General features: G+C 43.2%; 1 protein-coding gene across 2 annotated transcripts in view; it reads left to right on the top strand.

Annotated features, from left to right (window-relative positions):
* Nucleotides 1-4,655: 4,655 nt before the first annotated feature.
* The window catches only part of nudt17 (nudix (nucleoside diphosphate linked moiety X)-type motif 17), a 32,512-nt gene continuing 22,656 nt past the window's right edge, over nucleotides 4,656-14,511 (top strand). For both annotated transcript variants that reach the window (XM_084336955.1, XM_084336954.1), the window contains exons 1-3: nucleotides 4,656-5,008; nucleotides 7,277-7,393; nucleotides 11,627-11,810. In XM_084336955.1, coding sequence (XP_084193081.1) covers nucleotides 4,874-5,008; nucleotides 7,277-7,393; nucleotides 11,627-11,810 — 436 coding nt within the window. In that variant the 5' untranslated portion in view covers nucleotides 4,656-4,873. The remainder of the gene's footprint in view (nucleotides 5,009-7,276; nucleotides 7,394-11,626; nucleotides 11,811-14,511) is intronic.

Below are 14,511 nucleotides of genomic sequence, written 5' to 3'. Positions count from 1 at the left end.
ATCTTCTCACTCCTGTCTATAGCCCTCATCATCATCTCACTCTTGTCTATAGTCCTCATCATCATCTTCTCACTCTTGTCTATAGTCCTCATCATCATCTTCTCACTCCTGTCTATAGCCCTCATCATCATCTCACTCTTGTCTATAGTCCTCATCATCATCATCTCACTCTTGTCTATAGTCCTCATCATCATCATCTTCTCTCTTGTCTATAGCCCTCATCATCATCTCACTCTTGTCTATAGTCCTCATCATCATCTCACTCTTGTCTATAGTCCTCATCATCATCTTCTCTCTTGTCTATAGCCCTCATCATCATCTCACTCTTGTCTATAGTCCTCATCATCATCATCTTCTCTCTTGTCTATAGTCCTCATCATCATCTTCTCTCTTGTCTATAGTCCTCATCACCATCTTCTCTCTTGTCTATAGTCCTCATCATCATCTTCTCACTCTTGTCTATAGTCATCATCGTCTTCTCACTCCTGTCTATAGTCCTCATCACCATCTTCTCACTCCTGTCTATAGTCCTCATCATCATCTTCTCACTCTTGTCTATAGTCATCATCGTCTTCTCACTCCTGTCTATAGTCCTCATCACCATCTTCTCACTCCTGTCTATAGTCCTCATCATCATCTTCTCACTCTTGTCTATAGTCATCATCGTCTTCTCACTCCTGTCTATAGTCCTCATCACCATCTTCTCACTCCTGTCTATAGTCCTCATCATCATCTTCTCACTCTTGTCTATAGTCATCATCGTCTTCTCACTCCTGTCTATAGTCCTCATCACCATCTTCTCACTCCTGTCTATAGTCCTCATCATCATCTTCTCACTCCTGTCTATAGTCCTCATCATCATCTTCTCACTCTTGTCTATAGCCCTCATCATCATCATCTCACTTCTGTCTATAGTCCTCATCGCCATCGTCTCACTCCTGCCTAGCCCTCATCATCATCTTCTCACTCCTGCCTAGCCAGGCTCTCAGTTCCCCTCCCCTGCTTGTTCTCTCCCTCTGTCTCGCTCTAGTTCTCTCTCTCTCTCTCTCTCTCTCTCTCTCTCTGCTCTTGCTCTCTTTTTCTCTCACTCATTTCAGAAGCGTCCTGTTTCCATAGTTGGTCATCTTCCTGTCCCCAACTCATCATGGTTCATTCAATTCATCTGTTCAGTCTCTGCACACCTGCCTGCCATCAGTTCATCAACCCAACAATACATCTACTCTGGTTGTCCATGCACTCATCAACTATACAACTCTAATAACTGTATGCTATCTATATGACTGATTAACAATGGACTCTAAGGACTGTGTATGTTATCTATAAGACTGTTAATAATGTATTCTAAGGACTGTGTATGTTATATATAAGACTGGTTAACAATTGACTCTAATTACTGTGTATAATATAATAATAATAATAATAATAATAATAATAATAATAATAATAATAATAATAATAATAATAATAATAATAATAATAATAATAATAATAATAATAATAATAATAATAATAATAATAATAATAACAACAACAACTGTATGTTATAGGACAAAAGGTCTGGCATCCAACCAGAGTGCAAATGTAACAGTAAAGTGCAATAGTAATATACAATAATGCAGGTGATTAAACTGGATATGAGATATATAAATTACCATCACCTATACAAGATAATATAATAATAATGCATAATGCAGGACCTGTTGCAGAGGTCTTTATTCTGCATGCAACGACACTCAATGTTTTAGCGGTACACACAGCGGTTAGTTTTTTAGCACACACACCGGAACACACACGCATGCATTGTCTCTTTAGAATCGCCAATGCTATTCGTCTCTGCGATTAACCCATCCCGTCGTCCTTCCCCCCCAAGGGCAGCCGGGAGCAGACAGGCGTCAACGTGAGCCGCGCCAGGGGACCAATCCAAGTGCTCCTGTCTGTCTTCGTCAAGGACGCCACAGCGTTAGCGATCTGTTGTTGTGCATGTTTTTCCATTGGGTTTATCTTATCGGGGGGAAACCCTTGCGAGCACGGGGAGAACATGCAAACTCCACACAGAAAGGCCTGGGAGATACCCCACCTGGGTACCTGGCATCATGGAAACCTGGTCCCCAAGCGGGAATCGAACCGAATCGAATCGAATCGAAGATTCACAGCAGCTAAGGAACAAATAAATTATTCATTATGAGAATGAAAGGGAATGACTGGAATTGTGTGAAAATTGCGCCCCCTTTGCCAGGTACGGGTGGCTCCTCCAATAGGGTCTGCAGCTCGACCCTACTCGGCTCCACAGAGCGAGATGCTTCCAGCTGCAGCCGTTCAGACCAGCGCTTACAAACCCCGCACATACAAGCCCCGCACATAGCAACCCCTCGCTTCCATTGGCTGATTTTGGTGACGTGATTTTGGGTCACGTTGCACGTTGCACTGCGGGATTGATTGATTGATTGATTGAAAACTTTATTAACAGATTGCCGTATGATTTGGGTCACGTTGCACTGCGGGATTGATTGATTGATTGATTCATTGATTGATTGATTGATTGATTGAAAACTTTATTAACAGATTGATTGATTGATTGAAAACTTTATTAACAGATTGCCGAATGGGTACACGTGACCACAGGCCCTGATTGATTGATTGAAAACTTTATTAACAGATTGTAGAATGGGTACACGTGACCTGACCGATTGATTGATTGATTGATTGATTGATTGAAAACTTTATTAACAGATTGCAGAATGGGTACAGTGACCGATTGATTGATTGATTGATTGATTGATTGATTTATTGATTTATTGATTGATTGATTGAAAACTTTATTAACAGATTGCAGAATGCAGTACAGCTCAATACACACAATTGTTAAGGGGATGCAGACCATGCAGTACTGTTACATTTGTGACATACAGTAAATATATACAGTCATATAAGAGTTTTAATGTAGAAGGTTTTATTAATGAAATGTTGGGTATAAACTGGGAGGAGGTATGTTGTGAGGATGACCCAGAGGTTGCACTGGACTTATTTATGTCAGAAACAAATCAGCCCCATGGATAGATAGTAGCTTTTAATGAATTTTAATGAATGAGAGAGACATACTGTAGCCAAAAAAGCATCAGTGTGTTCCAGTTCTGCAGATGACAGACAAAAGTACCGTTCCTTACGTAATCAAGTCACAAAGTTAAATAAGGTGAGAAAAAGGGAATATTTTAAACCATGGTTATATGATGTGAGAAATGATGGTAAAAATCTATGGAATGTTTTAAATCAAATTATGGGTAGAAAATCCAATGTCTGTACATGGTACATTAAAACTCTTATATGACCGTGAGTGAAATTTCAGGGGAGCTCCCACAGACCGTAGTACAATATATACATACATGAAACACATATAACACTGTACATAACAGAATATTTTAAATAAAGTGCATGATGAGTGGTAACAGTGATTATCAAGTCCAGGTAAGTGCATGGTGCACGTGAGGGGACAGTCAATGAGCGTTTAACAGTCTGACTGCTTGGGGGAAAAAGCTGTTCTTAAATATTTAACTCTTGGCATGTATGGACCGGTATCTCCTCCCTGAGGGAAGGAGCTGAAAGAGGTGATGTGCTGGGTGAGACTGGTCCTTGATGATACACTTGGAGCGGTGGAGGCAGCGGGAGGTGAAGACGGAGGTGATGTTTGATAGAGGAGTCCCGACAATCCTGCCTGCCGCCTTCACCACCCTCTGTAGAGCCTCTTGCTCTGCCTTTGTGCAGCTGGATAACCACACAGACTTCACACAGACTGTCTGTACAATACTGCTGTAGGCCTATAATACTTATGTAAATAAGTAAGGCAATTGAAATATATCTGCAGTACAGCTCAATACACACAATTGTTAAGGGGATGCAGACCAGAGAAAGACTTCCGTCTTGTTTACATCAGGGTCCCCCATTTTCAATTCATCATAAATGTACAGTTCCCTCCCCCTTGTATATATTTACTGTATGTCACAAATGTAACAGTACTGCATGGTCTGCATCCCCTTAACAATTGTGTGTATTGAGCTGTACTGCATTCTGCAATCTGTTAATAAAGTTTTCAATCAATCAATCAATCAATCAATCAATCAATCAATCAATCAATCGGTCACTGTACCCATTCTGCAATCTGTTAATAAAGTTTTCAATCAATCAATCAATCAATCGGTCAGGTCACGTGTACCCATTCTACAATCTGTTAATAACGTTTTCAATCAATCAATCAGGGCCTGTGGTCACGTGTACCCATTCGGCAATCTGTTAATAAAGTTTTCAATCAATCAATCAATCTGTTAATAAAGTTTTCAATCAATCAATCAATCAATCAATCAATGAATCAATCAATCAATCAATCAATCCCGCAGTGCAACGTGACCCAAATCATACGGCAATCTGTTAATAAAGTTTTCAATCAATCAATCAATCAATCCCGCAGTGCAACGTGCAACGTGACCCAAAATCACGTCACCAAAATCAGCCAATGGAAGCGAGGGGTTGCTATGTGCGGGGCTTGTATGTGCGGGGCTTGTAAGCGCTGGTCTGAACGGCTGCAGCTGGATACTATTGGACAGAGCACCAAGCAGGGGCGGTGCTACAGCAGGCTACGTCTCTCGATTCTGACCAATGCAACTTCTATCCCCGGTAGGGTTTGTTATGATGACAGCTAGCTGTAGCTAGATTGTGCCCTTATAAATACTGTTTGCCGTCTTCTGTTAACGCTACATTTGGTGCCAATACTGGTAGCACCATGTATTCTTTATTGCCTTAGCAGCAGGGTATTGCAAAAACCCATACTCATTTCCACAAGGTTTCCAAACGCAGTAGCAACAAGCATGCAGCAGCTGGCCATATGAAAATGACGAGCAAGAGTGGTCGTCATTTACCGAAAGAAGTCGATCATTATATTATCATGGATAAAGTCACTAAGATACTCGTTCATTTAGCAAAGGATCACGCAGCCCCACAGTGTGCCCGTTTTGTGCAGGTGAGTTGGGGACATGTCTTCACGGGTTTCGACAGATGGCCATGCAGTCAGTCAGTCAGTCAGTCAGTTCACAGCAGAGTTCATGGTAGTTCGTGTGTATATTAAAGGAACACTCCAACATTATGGGATGTGCGCTCACCGTCTTCCCCAGAGTCAGACAAAGTACATATCAATTTCCTCTCTGTGCCTTCAGTAGAGAGCTATCCGGCTGCAGGCTAGCCTAGCTTAGCACAAATTAATGGAAGTGGATACGGACCAACTAGCCTACTGTAGCTGTTGGCCCAAAAACACCTCTGGTAGTTTTAAGCTAGGCTAGTGGTCCATATTCGCTCCCATTAATTTGTGCTAAGCTAGGCTAGCTTGCAGCCGGATAGCTTTCTACTGAGGAAAGTGGTATCTACTGTATCTTGATTAATGAATGAATGAAAACTTTATTTAACAGATTGCAGAATGGGTACAATACAGTACGGCTCAATACATACATTTGTTAAGGGGATGCAGACCAGAGAAAGACGTTTGTCTTGTTTACAATTCAATTTCAATTCATAGTGACATTTATGACATACACAACATACATGACATCATGACATTTATGGCATAGGGACAGGGACATACATGACATTTGTGACATATATGGTATGCAAATATACAGTACTGTTACCCCATAGATCCTGACAGAGTATATACATGGGGAGGAGACTGTACATTAGGAGGGGGTGGGTGGGTGGGAGAGAAATAATTATACATACGGTGGGGAGAGAATATATACGGTGGGGAGGAGACTGTACATTAGGAGGGGGTGGGCGGGTGGGAGAGAAATATACATACGGTGGGGAGAGAATATATACATACGGAGGGGAGGAGACTGTATTAGGAGGGGGTGCGTGATTACATATGCACACCGCATTTCTCTGAGACGCTCTCTGATTGGCACTGACTGACGCTCTCTGATTGGCCACTGACGCGTTTGCCCAATCCGTGACGAGCTGTGTCTTTGCCCATTTCCTCGTCAAACAGCCTGCAAACTACCTGGTGTTCTATCGCCCTGCTCTAAGACAAACTCTAACCGTAACCAACTTCGAAAGAGTGCCTAAGCTTAACCGTCGAAAGAACTTGCCGTCACGCTCTAAGACAAACTCTAACCTTAACCAACTTCGAAGAGTGCCTAAACTTAACCAGTGTAGAAACAGGCGTCGGCCAATCAGAGAGCGTCTCCGAGAAATGCGGCGTGCATATGTAATCACGCGGAGGGGGTGGGGGGGTTTGGACATTTACGGTGGCCAATTTCTAATTGCAGCCTCCCGTAGGTGCTCTTTTAGAGCGGTTTTGAATGTGGGTAGGGATTCACATTCCTTTACAGCTTTGGGTAGGGCGTTCCACATTGATGTGGCATAATTGCGAAACGTGTTTAGTCCCTTGTTTGAGCCGAATCTGGGTTTAACATGATTTGTTGAGCTTCCTCTGGTGTTGTGGTTGTGGTATTCACTGACCTTTGGGAAGTATTTTGACATGTACATACATGGGTACCTTAGTCGTATAGTGTATCTTGTAGACCAGGCCCATTGCAAGTTGCTGTACTCTGTCGTCTACTCTAAGCCATCCTAGGTAGTCAAAGTGGGCAGGGGTGAGGTGGGTTCTAGGAGCAAGGTCAAGTAGTAGTCTGACCAGTTTGTTTTGTGATGTTTGTAATCTTGTTTTTAGCGCCTTTGAGGTGCTTTGGTACCATGAGGTGCAAGCATAGTCGTAGTACCCGTGAATGAGTGCTCCTGCCAGAGTCTTCAGGGTATTCTTGTTTACCAGAGAGGAGATCCGGTACAAGAATCTAGTTCGTTGGTTGACTTTTTTTTATTACCTTGGATGCCATTTTGTCACAGGAAAGATTTGCCTCTAGGATGGACCCTGGTATGTAATTTCATCTTTCCTTGTGACAATATTGTCACCCACTGTAACTGAGAAGCCGTCGGTCTTGCTGAGTTTGTTATTTGATCCGAAGAGAATGGAATCTTCTTGTCTGACTCTGGAGAAGATGGTACGCACATTTCCCATAATGTTGGCATGTTACTTTAAAGACCTGTATGTTGACTGACTAAAGTCCTCAGTGTATGCAAGTGACTGTACGTTACGTGTCCTACTGGGATCGTTTAGAATTTAGATATTACTGTACCTTAATCCTGGTCTTATTTTCAGACTTACAAAAGACATCGTCACTCATTATCAGTTCAATCAGTGTGTTATTGTTTTCATTTAAATTCTAATGTATTTTTCCAGAGCATTACTGGGCACTTTACTGGTAGCCTTGAGGATGAGGTGGTGGTGAACTGTGTGCTGGAAAACAACCGCTTCATCCTCTCTAGTGGAGAGAAGGGCAGAGGAGTTCCCCTCAAGGTAAGAGAGACCTGGGCCCTATTCCCCGTACCTGGTTCAACTAAGTCGATCAAAAGTCCCATTATCCGGCGGTCGGGTGGCGTAGTGGAGATTGCGCTCGTCACCAATGCAAGAGGCTGCAGTCTCGACTCCCGGAGTCAGCATTGCCCTGCGGCTTGGGCCGGTCGTCATACTAACTCGTTTGGCTGAGTTAGGGGGAGGGAAGTCGTGGGTGGTAATCTGGCGTTGTGGACAGCGACGCCTACAGTTCAGGTCTGGGCGCCTGCTCAGCGAAAGGCAGGAAATGGTGAAGGCAGCGTGACCAACCACGCGTTACGCTTCACCAATGAGAGTCCTCGCTGCCAGGTAAAAAAAGAGCCACTGGCTGTCTCCACATGTGTCGGAGGAAGCATGTGATGGACTTCAGGGTTCCCTTGTACCGACCAGTAGGAGGAACATGTGCACAACAACCAGGTAGGGGATGGGGGGAATTGGCATAACGACTAAATTGGGATGGGGAGAAAAAATAGAAAATCAGGCGGAGAAAAAGAGGATTAAAAAAAAAGAAAAAATCCCATTATCTAGATTCAATTAACCCGATGTTTGAATCCAGGCTTTCCCTGTTCCTCGAACGCTGATTCACTCTCGTTAATTCTAACCAGATTGATACTCAGGATAATTGCGCACGGCTGCCTCACCTGAAAAGACAGCAGGTGTCGATAGCAGAAATCCTGATTTTCTAACGGCATTGATTGATTGATTGATTTAAAACTTTATTAACAGATTGCAGAATGGGTACAATACAGTACGGCTCAATAGCCTCGCCGACAAGTTAAATGCATATCTATAGGCTAATTTTAAGTCCCTTTAAATGTGCCTGCTGGCAGTAGGCTTAATAGAATGAATAATCGAATGAGATCTTGCTAGCGAAAATAATTAGTTCAACAAACAAGCCCAAATAGTATCTAATTGATACAAAATAATAGATACTTATGAGGATATCTGTACTGTATGCGCTCGGCTTAGGTATCATGTACTTTATATATAAATACATGGTTCCCAAAGTTTTCAAGGCGCGACCCCCGAAATAACGTGTCAGAGAGGCTTGGAGGGAGGATACAGTTTCACTATTAATCAGGTTTTAATCTGTTTCGGACATCATCCATACATGCATTGAATTGATTAACCTTTGGTTTATACCAGTGACACCTCATGTTCATCATCATATAACAGTGATTGAACAGATAAATGCATTTTCTCAAATTAATTCATCAAAACGTCAAAGGCTCATTCAATTTCTCAAATCCGTCAAACAGCGCATCTCATCAGACATTTTAATCCCAGTTACAATATCACAATAACGTGTGAGTGACAGTGATACAATTCAACAATCCACAGATTCAGATTCCTCGTAATTCATATCCACAGTCCACGCATAAAGACGCTTCAATTTATGCTTGAATGAAACACAATCCGGGCGCTCCGTTAACACTATAGGGACCAGCCACGAGTTAACTCGGGTTTCGGTGCCATGCGTTGTGGACCAGAGCCACGAGTTAACTCGTGGCAAGTTGTTATTGTTTTATTCCATATTAATAACCGTATTAACATCCCCGCATATTTGATTTCCGCAACATGCAATACCGGCCAGATCCGCTTAGGGGTGCCATCGCTCCACTGCAGTATCATTGAGGGCGAATGGGGAAATTTATTTTGTACTGTCTTTGGGTGTTTCATATGAGCCTGGGTCCCAAGCGAACATCCTGCACCGTGGATCACGGTTCGAAGCGCAGATTTCAGCCTGGAATAATGGGATTTATGATCAGCCAATGGACATATCGATCTACCAGATGCCGATGAATAATGGGGAAATGCTGCCGGCGATCACATGGGCTGACGGTAGGATACTATTCACCCAAATTACAGCCGGATTGGACATTGTTGTAATTCGCAAGCGATCGATCAGTGAATGTGGCTACTTGAACGCACACTGTATTGCTAATCAATAATACTAATCGGCGTCCCCCGCCGCCCCCATTTCATCCATAGATGCTCTGTAATAGTCCGGATGCTAAGCAGTTTGTTTTATTTCATTCGTATATATATACAACAGAAATGCCGTTCGATATAACGTGACTAGCCTTTAGCCCTATAAATAGCTTTCCAGAAAAAAGACGAGACGAAAACTGTGATAAAGCTTATATTCACGACGCTATAAAATGACAACCAACCGATGGATTTTTATTTTCTTTAAGCTATTATGAAGGCACGGTTTATGCACTCAAGTGACAATGAGAATGGACAGATAGCAATACTATAAAGTATATATATAGCTATCCAAAAGTACACCCTGGTCGTCTAGAACCATATTACACTGCAAACCGTGGTCGTCAAAGTGTTAAGCAAATACATCAACAGCGAAGAATATAAAACTAATCCGAGCCAAACGCCCGATTCATTAAAAATATCCCCGCGGGATTCACATTTGCAATGCTCCGCATTATTAAAATAACCACATAGTGTGTCGCGACGCGCGAGCGCCGTATCCGTATATATGATGTGCATTATTTAGGACAAAGTATAAATCGATAGGCTGAATATGATTTATTATCAGCATTTTAGGTATATTATTTTACATTTCAAAAGCCCCCTCTAGAAAACGAAGCACAAAAACATAATTCAGAATGGTATAATGGGATCTAGACTGTGAGAAATATTTCAGGAAGGGAGCTGGCATTTCTTTGCGAGGGCGTGGCCATGCAGGTTATCGAGCTAACTGAACTTAACCCTGCGCTGGAGCAGGTTCAAACTTTCTGATATGTTGCCATAGTGATTTAGACAATCCGACGTCGGGAACGGAAAGGTCTGGCTTAAGTCAAGCTATCCTGAAAATGATAGCCAGGTACGAGGAACAGGGCCCTGCTATTCATCCAAAATAACAAAACACTATTTAGTATCTATTTACATTAAAACTAAATGACATTTAGTCATTTAGCTGACGCTTTTATCCAAAGCGACTTACAAGTTTTGTACGACAAGTCAGCAAGAAGGCTACAACTCCATCCAGGGGTGCGTTGCTGATTTCAAAGCTGGTTCCACAGTGTTTTAATGACGCCACGCGCGCTCCCGCGCATGCGCATAGATGTTCCCTCGCATACGCACAAACTAAAGACAATGCCTAATTGCCTCTACGAATGGAATGTAACACATTTCATTCACAAGTTTTGTGTGAATGTATCTGAGGACGTATTTGAACACACCTGACGACCTGCGCTATTGTTATGCAAAGTAGCCAGGTGGGTACTTAGCGAGTTGGCACATCAGTCGAGTGCAGTGCATTCCTGTGTGCACATCCGTGCATGTGCGTGTGCGTGCTTCTGCTCACATAGCCGGTTGCACGGCGTGCAACCCCGTCCCATGAGCAACGCACCCATGGCTGAGTGACAATGTTCATCAAAGTGTTGAGTGCTACAGTGTAGGTCAGTATTAGGACAAGTGCATGCCAGTAAGGTTAGTTAGGGTTATTTTTAATTTAAATTTTTTTCATTTCAGATATTGATATTTATTATCATCCAAGTCCTTGTGGGTGTGGTGTCTTTTATAAGATACGATAAGACATTCCTTTATTTATCCCCTTTGGGAAATCCAGGCATCATAGCAGCATGGGGGAGGAGGGGTACAGGTATGGGCAGGGTAATAGTAGAAAACATATAGGCATATCTGAATATAAGTATATGAGCAAGTAGGCAGTGTAATCAAAGGTGCAGATGATGCCCTATCAGTTATATTATACATTACAATAAATATGGTCAATAACACATCGAATCTGAATATGTACTTACTATAAGTAAGTAAACAGTATACACAGGTGCAGTATACATAAGGTACCCTAACTCGCATGATATACAGTACATTGTAGTCCGTGCAGTTATTGGGGGCAACAGTGTCTCAGGAGGCAGAGTGCTCGTCTGGTAATCGGAAGGTTCCAGGTTTGATTCCGGCTCCTCCCGGGCAGCGTGTCAGAAGTGTCCTTGAGCAAGACACTTAACCCCCTAACTGCTCCCGATGATCAGGTTGGCACCTCGCATGGTCGCCTCCCCCATCGGTGTGTGAGTGAATGGGTGAATGTGAGGCCTATGTTGTAAAGCACTTTGGGGGAAAAAAGAGCTGTGGACTGCTATAAATGCAGTCCATTTACCTCCCCTTAAAAGAAGGGGCTTGTTTTGGTCAAACGGCTGGGTCTGTGTTTTCCAGAGGGCCTCCTTCTGTCCGTTCAAACACCTGTCCGTCACAGAGGCCGCCGCCCTCCCTTCCGACGTCCAGAGTCGCGGGGTCGACGTGGGCGTCGCCATTCTTCTGCAGTCAGCCAATCGGAGGTTGCTGTTGACGCGACGAGCACCCGGGCTCCGCATATTCCCCAACGTGTGGGTTCCTCCAGGTTTGTCGTGACACACAGTGCCTCTCATCTGCGTGTAGTTTATTTATGTATGTATATATATATTTATTTATTAGATTTATCAACATTTTTAACCCTTATTTAAATCTCCAGTATGTAGTTTTAGGAAGGAAAAATTACCTTGAATAATTGGTTACAAATGTTTATAATAATAATAATAAACTATTATTATTATAAATGATTATATATTTTAAATATAAAAACTATTAATATTATATAATAATCAAATTGTTTACATACTATTTTTGTACATACTGAAACAATGTTACAGTAACACAATCCTGTGTTGTCACATGTTAGTAACATTACCCAAACAAGCTACCCAGACAGAGAAATAGTTATCAGTTGTTCCCATTTTTTTTAGTGGACTGAAGCAATCGATAAGAAAATCACCAGCAGATATGTTTGCAGATAAATATCTACCCAGTTTTGCTCATCAGACCCATACCACTATGAAAAAAATCACCGATACCGATATGGTCACCAGTATATTGTGTATCCCTACACTGCATTATACGGTATAACCCACTGTCATAGGCTATTGTCAGGCACCTTGCACTCTGCACTTCTCCTCTAACCAGCCTCGAACCGCCAACCCTCTGCTCACCAGCACCACACGACCACAGACACTTTAAGGTCTGGTCCGGTCCATCACCTACAAGGATGTGGTTCATGGAAGCGAAGCAGGGTATTTAACTTAGGAGGGTATTTCATTTAGGAGGCTATTTAACTTGGGAGGGTATTTAACTTAAGAGTGTGTTTACACCAAGGGGCTGCTACTACCTGGTTGCAACCTCATTACACTCATCCCTCTAAACTCACTCTACACCACACAGCCCAACGCTCTGCTCCACCACTCTAGTCCTCTAAACTCACTCTACTCCACCACTCTAGTCCTCTAAACTCACTCTACTCTGCTCCACCACTCTAGTCCTCTAAACTCACTCTACTCCACCACTCTAGTCCTCTAAACTCACTCTACTCCACCACTCTAGTCCTCTAAACTCACTCTACTCCACCACTCTAGTCCTCTAAACTCACTCTACTCCACCACTCTAGTCCTCTAAACTCACTCTACTCCACCACTCTAGTCCTCTAAACTCACTCTGCTCCAGCACTCTAGTCCTCTAAACTCACTCTACTCTGCTCCAGCACTCTAGTCCTCTAAACTCACTCTGCTCCAGCACTCTAGTCCTCTAAACTCACTCTACTCCACCACTCTAGTCCTCTAAACTCACTCTACTCCACCACTCTAGTCCTCTAAACTCACTCTGGTCCACCACTCTAGTCCTCTAAACTCACTCTACTCCACCACTCTAGTCCTCTAAACTCACTCTGGTCCACCACTCTAGTCCTCTAAACTCACTCTACTCCACCACTCTAGTCCTCTAAACTCACTCTGCTCCACCACTCTAGTCCTCTAAACTCACTCTACTCCACCACTCTAGTCCTCTAAACTCACTCTGCTCCACCACTCTAGTCCTCTAAACTCACTCTACTCCACCACTCTAGTCCTCTAAACTCACTCTACTCTGCTCCACCACTCTAGTCCTCTAAACTCACTCTACTCTACTCCACCACTCTAGTCCTCTAAACTCACTCTACTCTACTCCACCACTCTAGTCCTCTAAACTCACTCTACTCTGCTCCACCACTCTAGTCCTCTAAACTCACTCTACTCCACCACTCTAGTCCTCTAAACTCACTCTACTCCACCACTCTAGTCCTCTAAACTCACTCTACTCTACTCCACCACTCTAGTCCTCTAAACTCACTCTACTCCACCACTCTAGTCCTCTAAACTCACTCTACTCCACCACTCTAGTCCTCTAAACTCACTCTACTCTGCTCCACCACTCTAGTCCTCTAAACTCACTCTACTCCACCACTCTAGTCCTCTAAACTCACTCTACTCCACCACTCTAGTCCTCTAAACTCACTCTACTCTACTCCACCACTCTAGTCCTCTAAACTCACTCTACTCCACCACTCTAGTCCTCTAAACTCACTCTACTCTGCTCCACCACTCTAGTCCTCTAAACTCACTCTACTCCACCACTCTAGTCCTCTAAACTCACTCTACTCCACCACTCTAGTCCTCTAAACTCACTCTACTCCACCACTCTAGTCCTCTAAACTCACTCTACTCCACCACTCTAGTCCTCTAAACTCACTCTACTCCACCACTCTAGTCCTCTAAACTCACTCACTCTACTCTGCTCCACCACTCTAGTCCTCTAAACTCACTCACTCTACTCCACCACTCTAGTCCTCTAAACTCACTCTACTCCACCACTCTAGTCCTCTAAACTCACTCTACTCTAGTCCTCTAAACTCACTCTGCTCCACCACTCTAGTCCTCTAAACTCACTCTGCTCCACCACTCTAGTCCTCTAAACTCACTCTGCTCCAGCACTCTAGTCCTCTAAACTCACTCTACTCCACCACTCTAGTCCTCTAAACTCACTCTGCTCCACCACTCTAGTCCTCTAAACTCACTCTGCTCCACCACTCTAGTCCTCTAAACTCACTCTGCTCTGCTCCACCACTCTAGTCCTCTAAACTCACTCTGCTCCACCACTCTAGTCCTCTAAACTCACTCTACTCTGCTCCACCACTCTAGTCCTCTAAACTCACTCTACTCCACCACTCTAGTCCTCTAAACTCACTCTACTCCACCACT

Source organism: Notolepis coatsorum (assembly GCF_963971535.1).
Source record: "Notolepis coatsorum genome assembly, chromosome: 19".
Classification (NCBI taxonomy): Eukaryota; Metazoa; Chordata; class Actinopteri; order Aulopiformes; family Paralepididae; genus Notolepis; species Notolepis coatsorum.
This window is presented reverse-complemented; position numbering and strand designations above follow the sequence as displayed.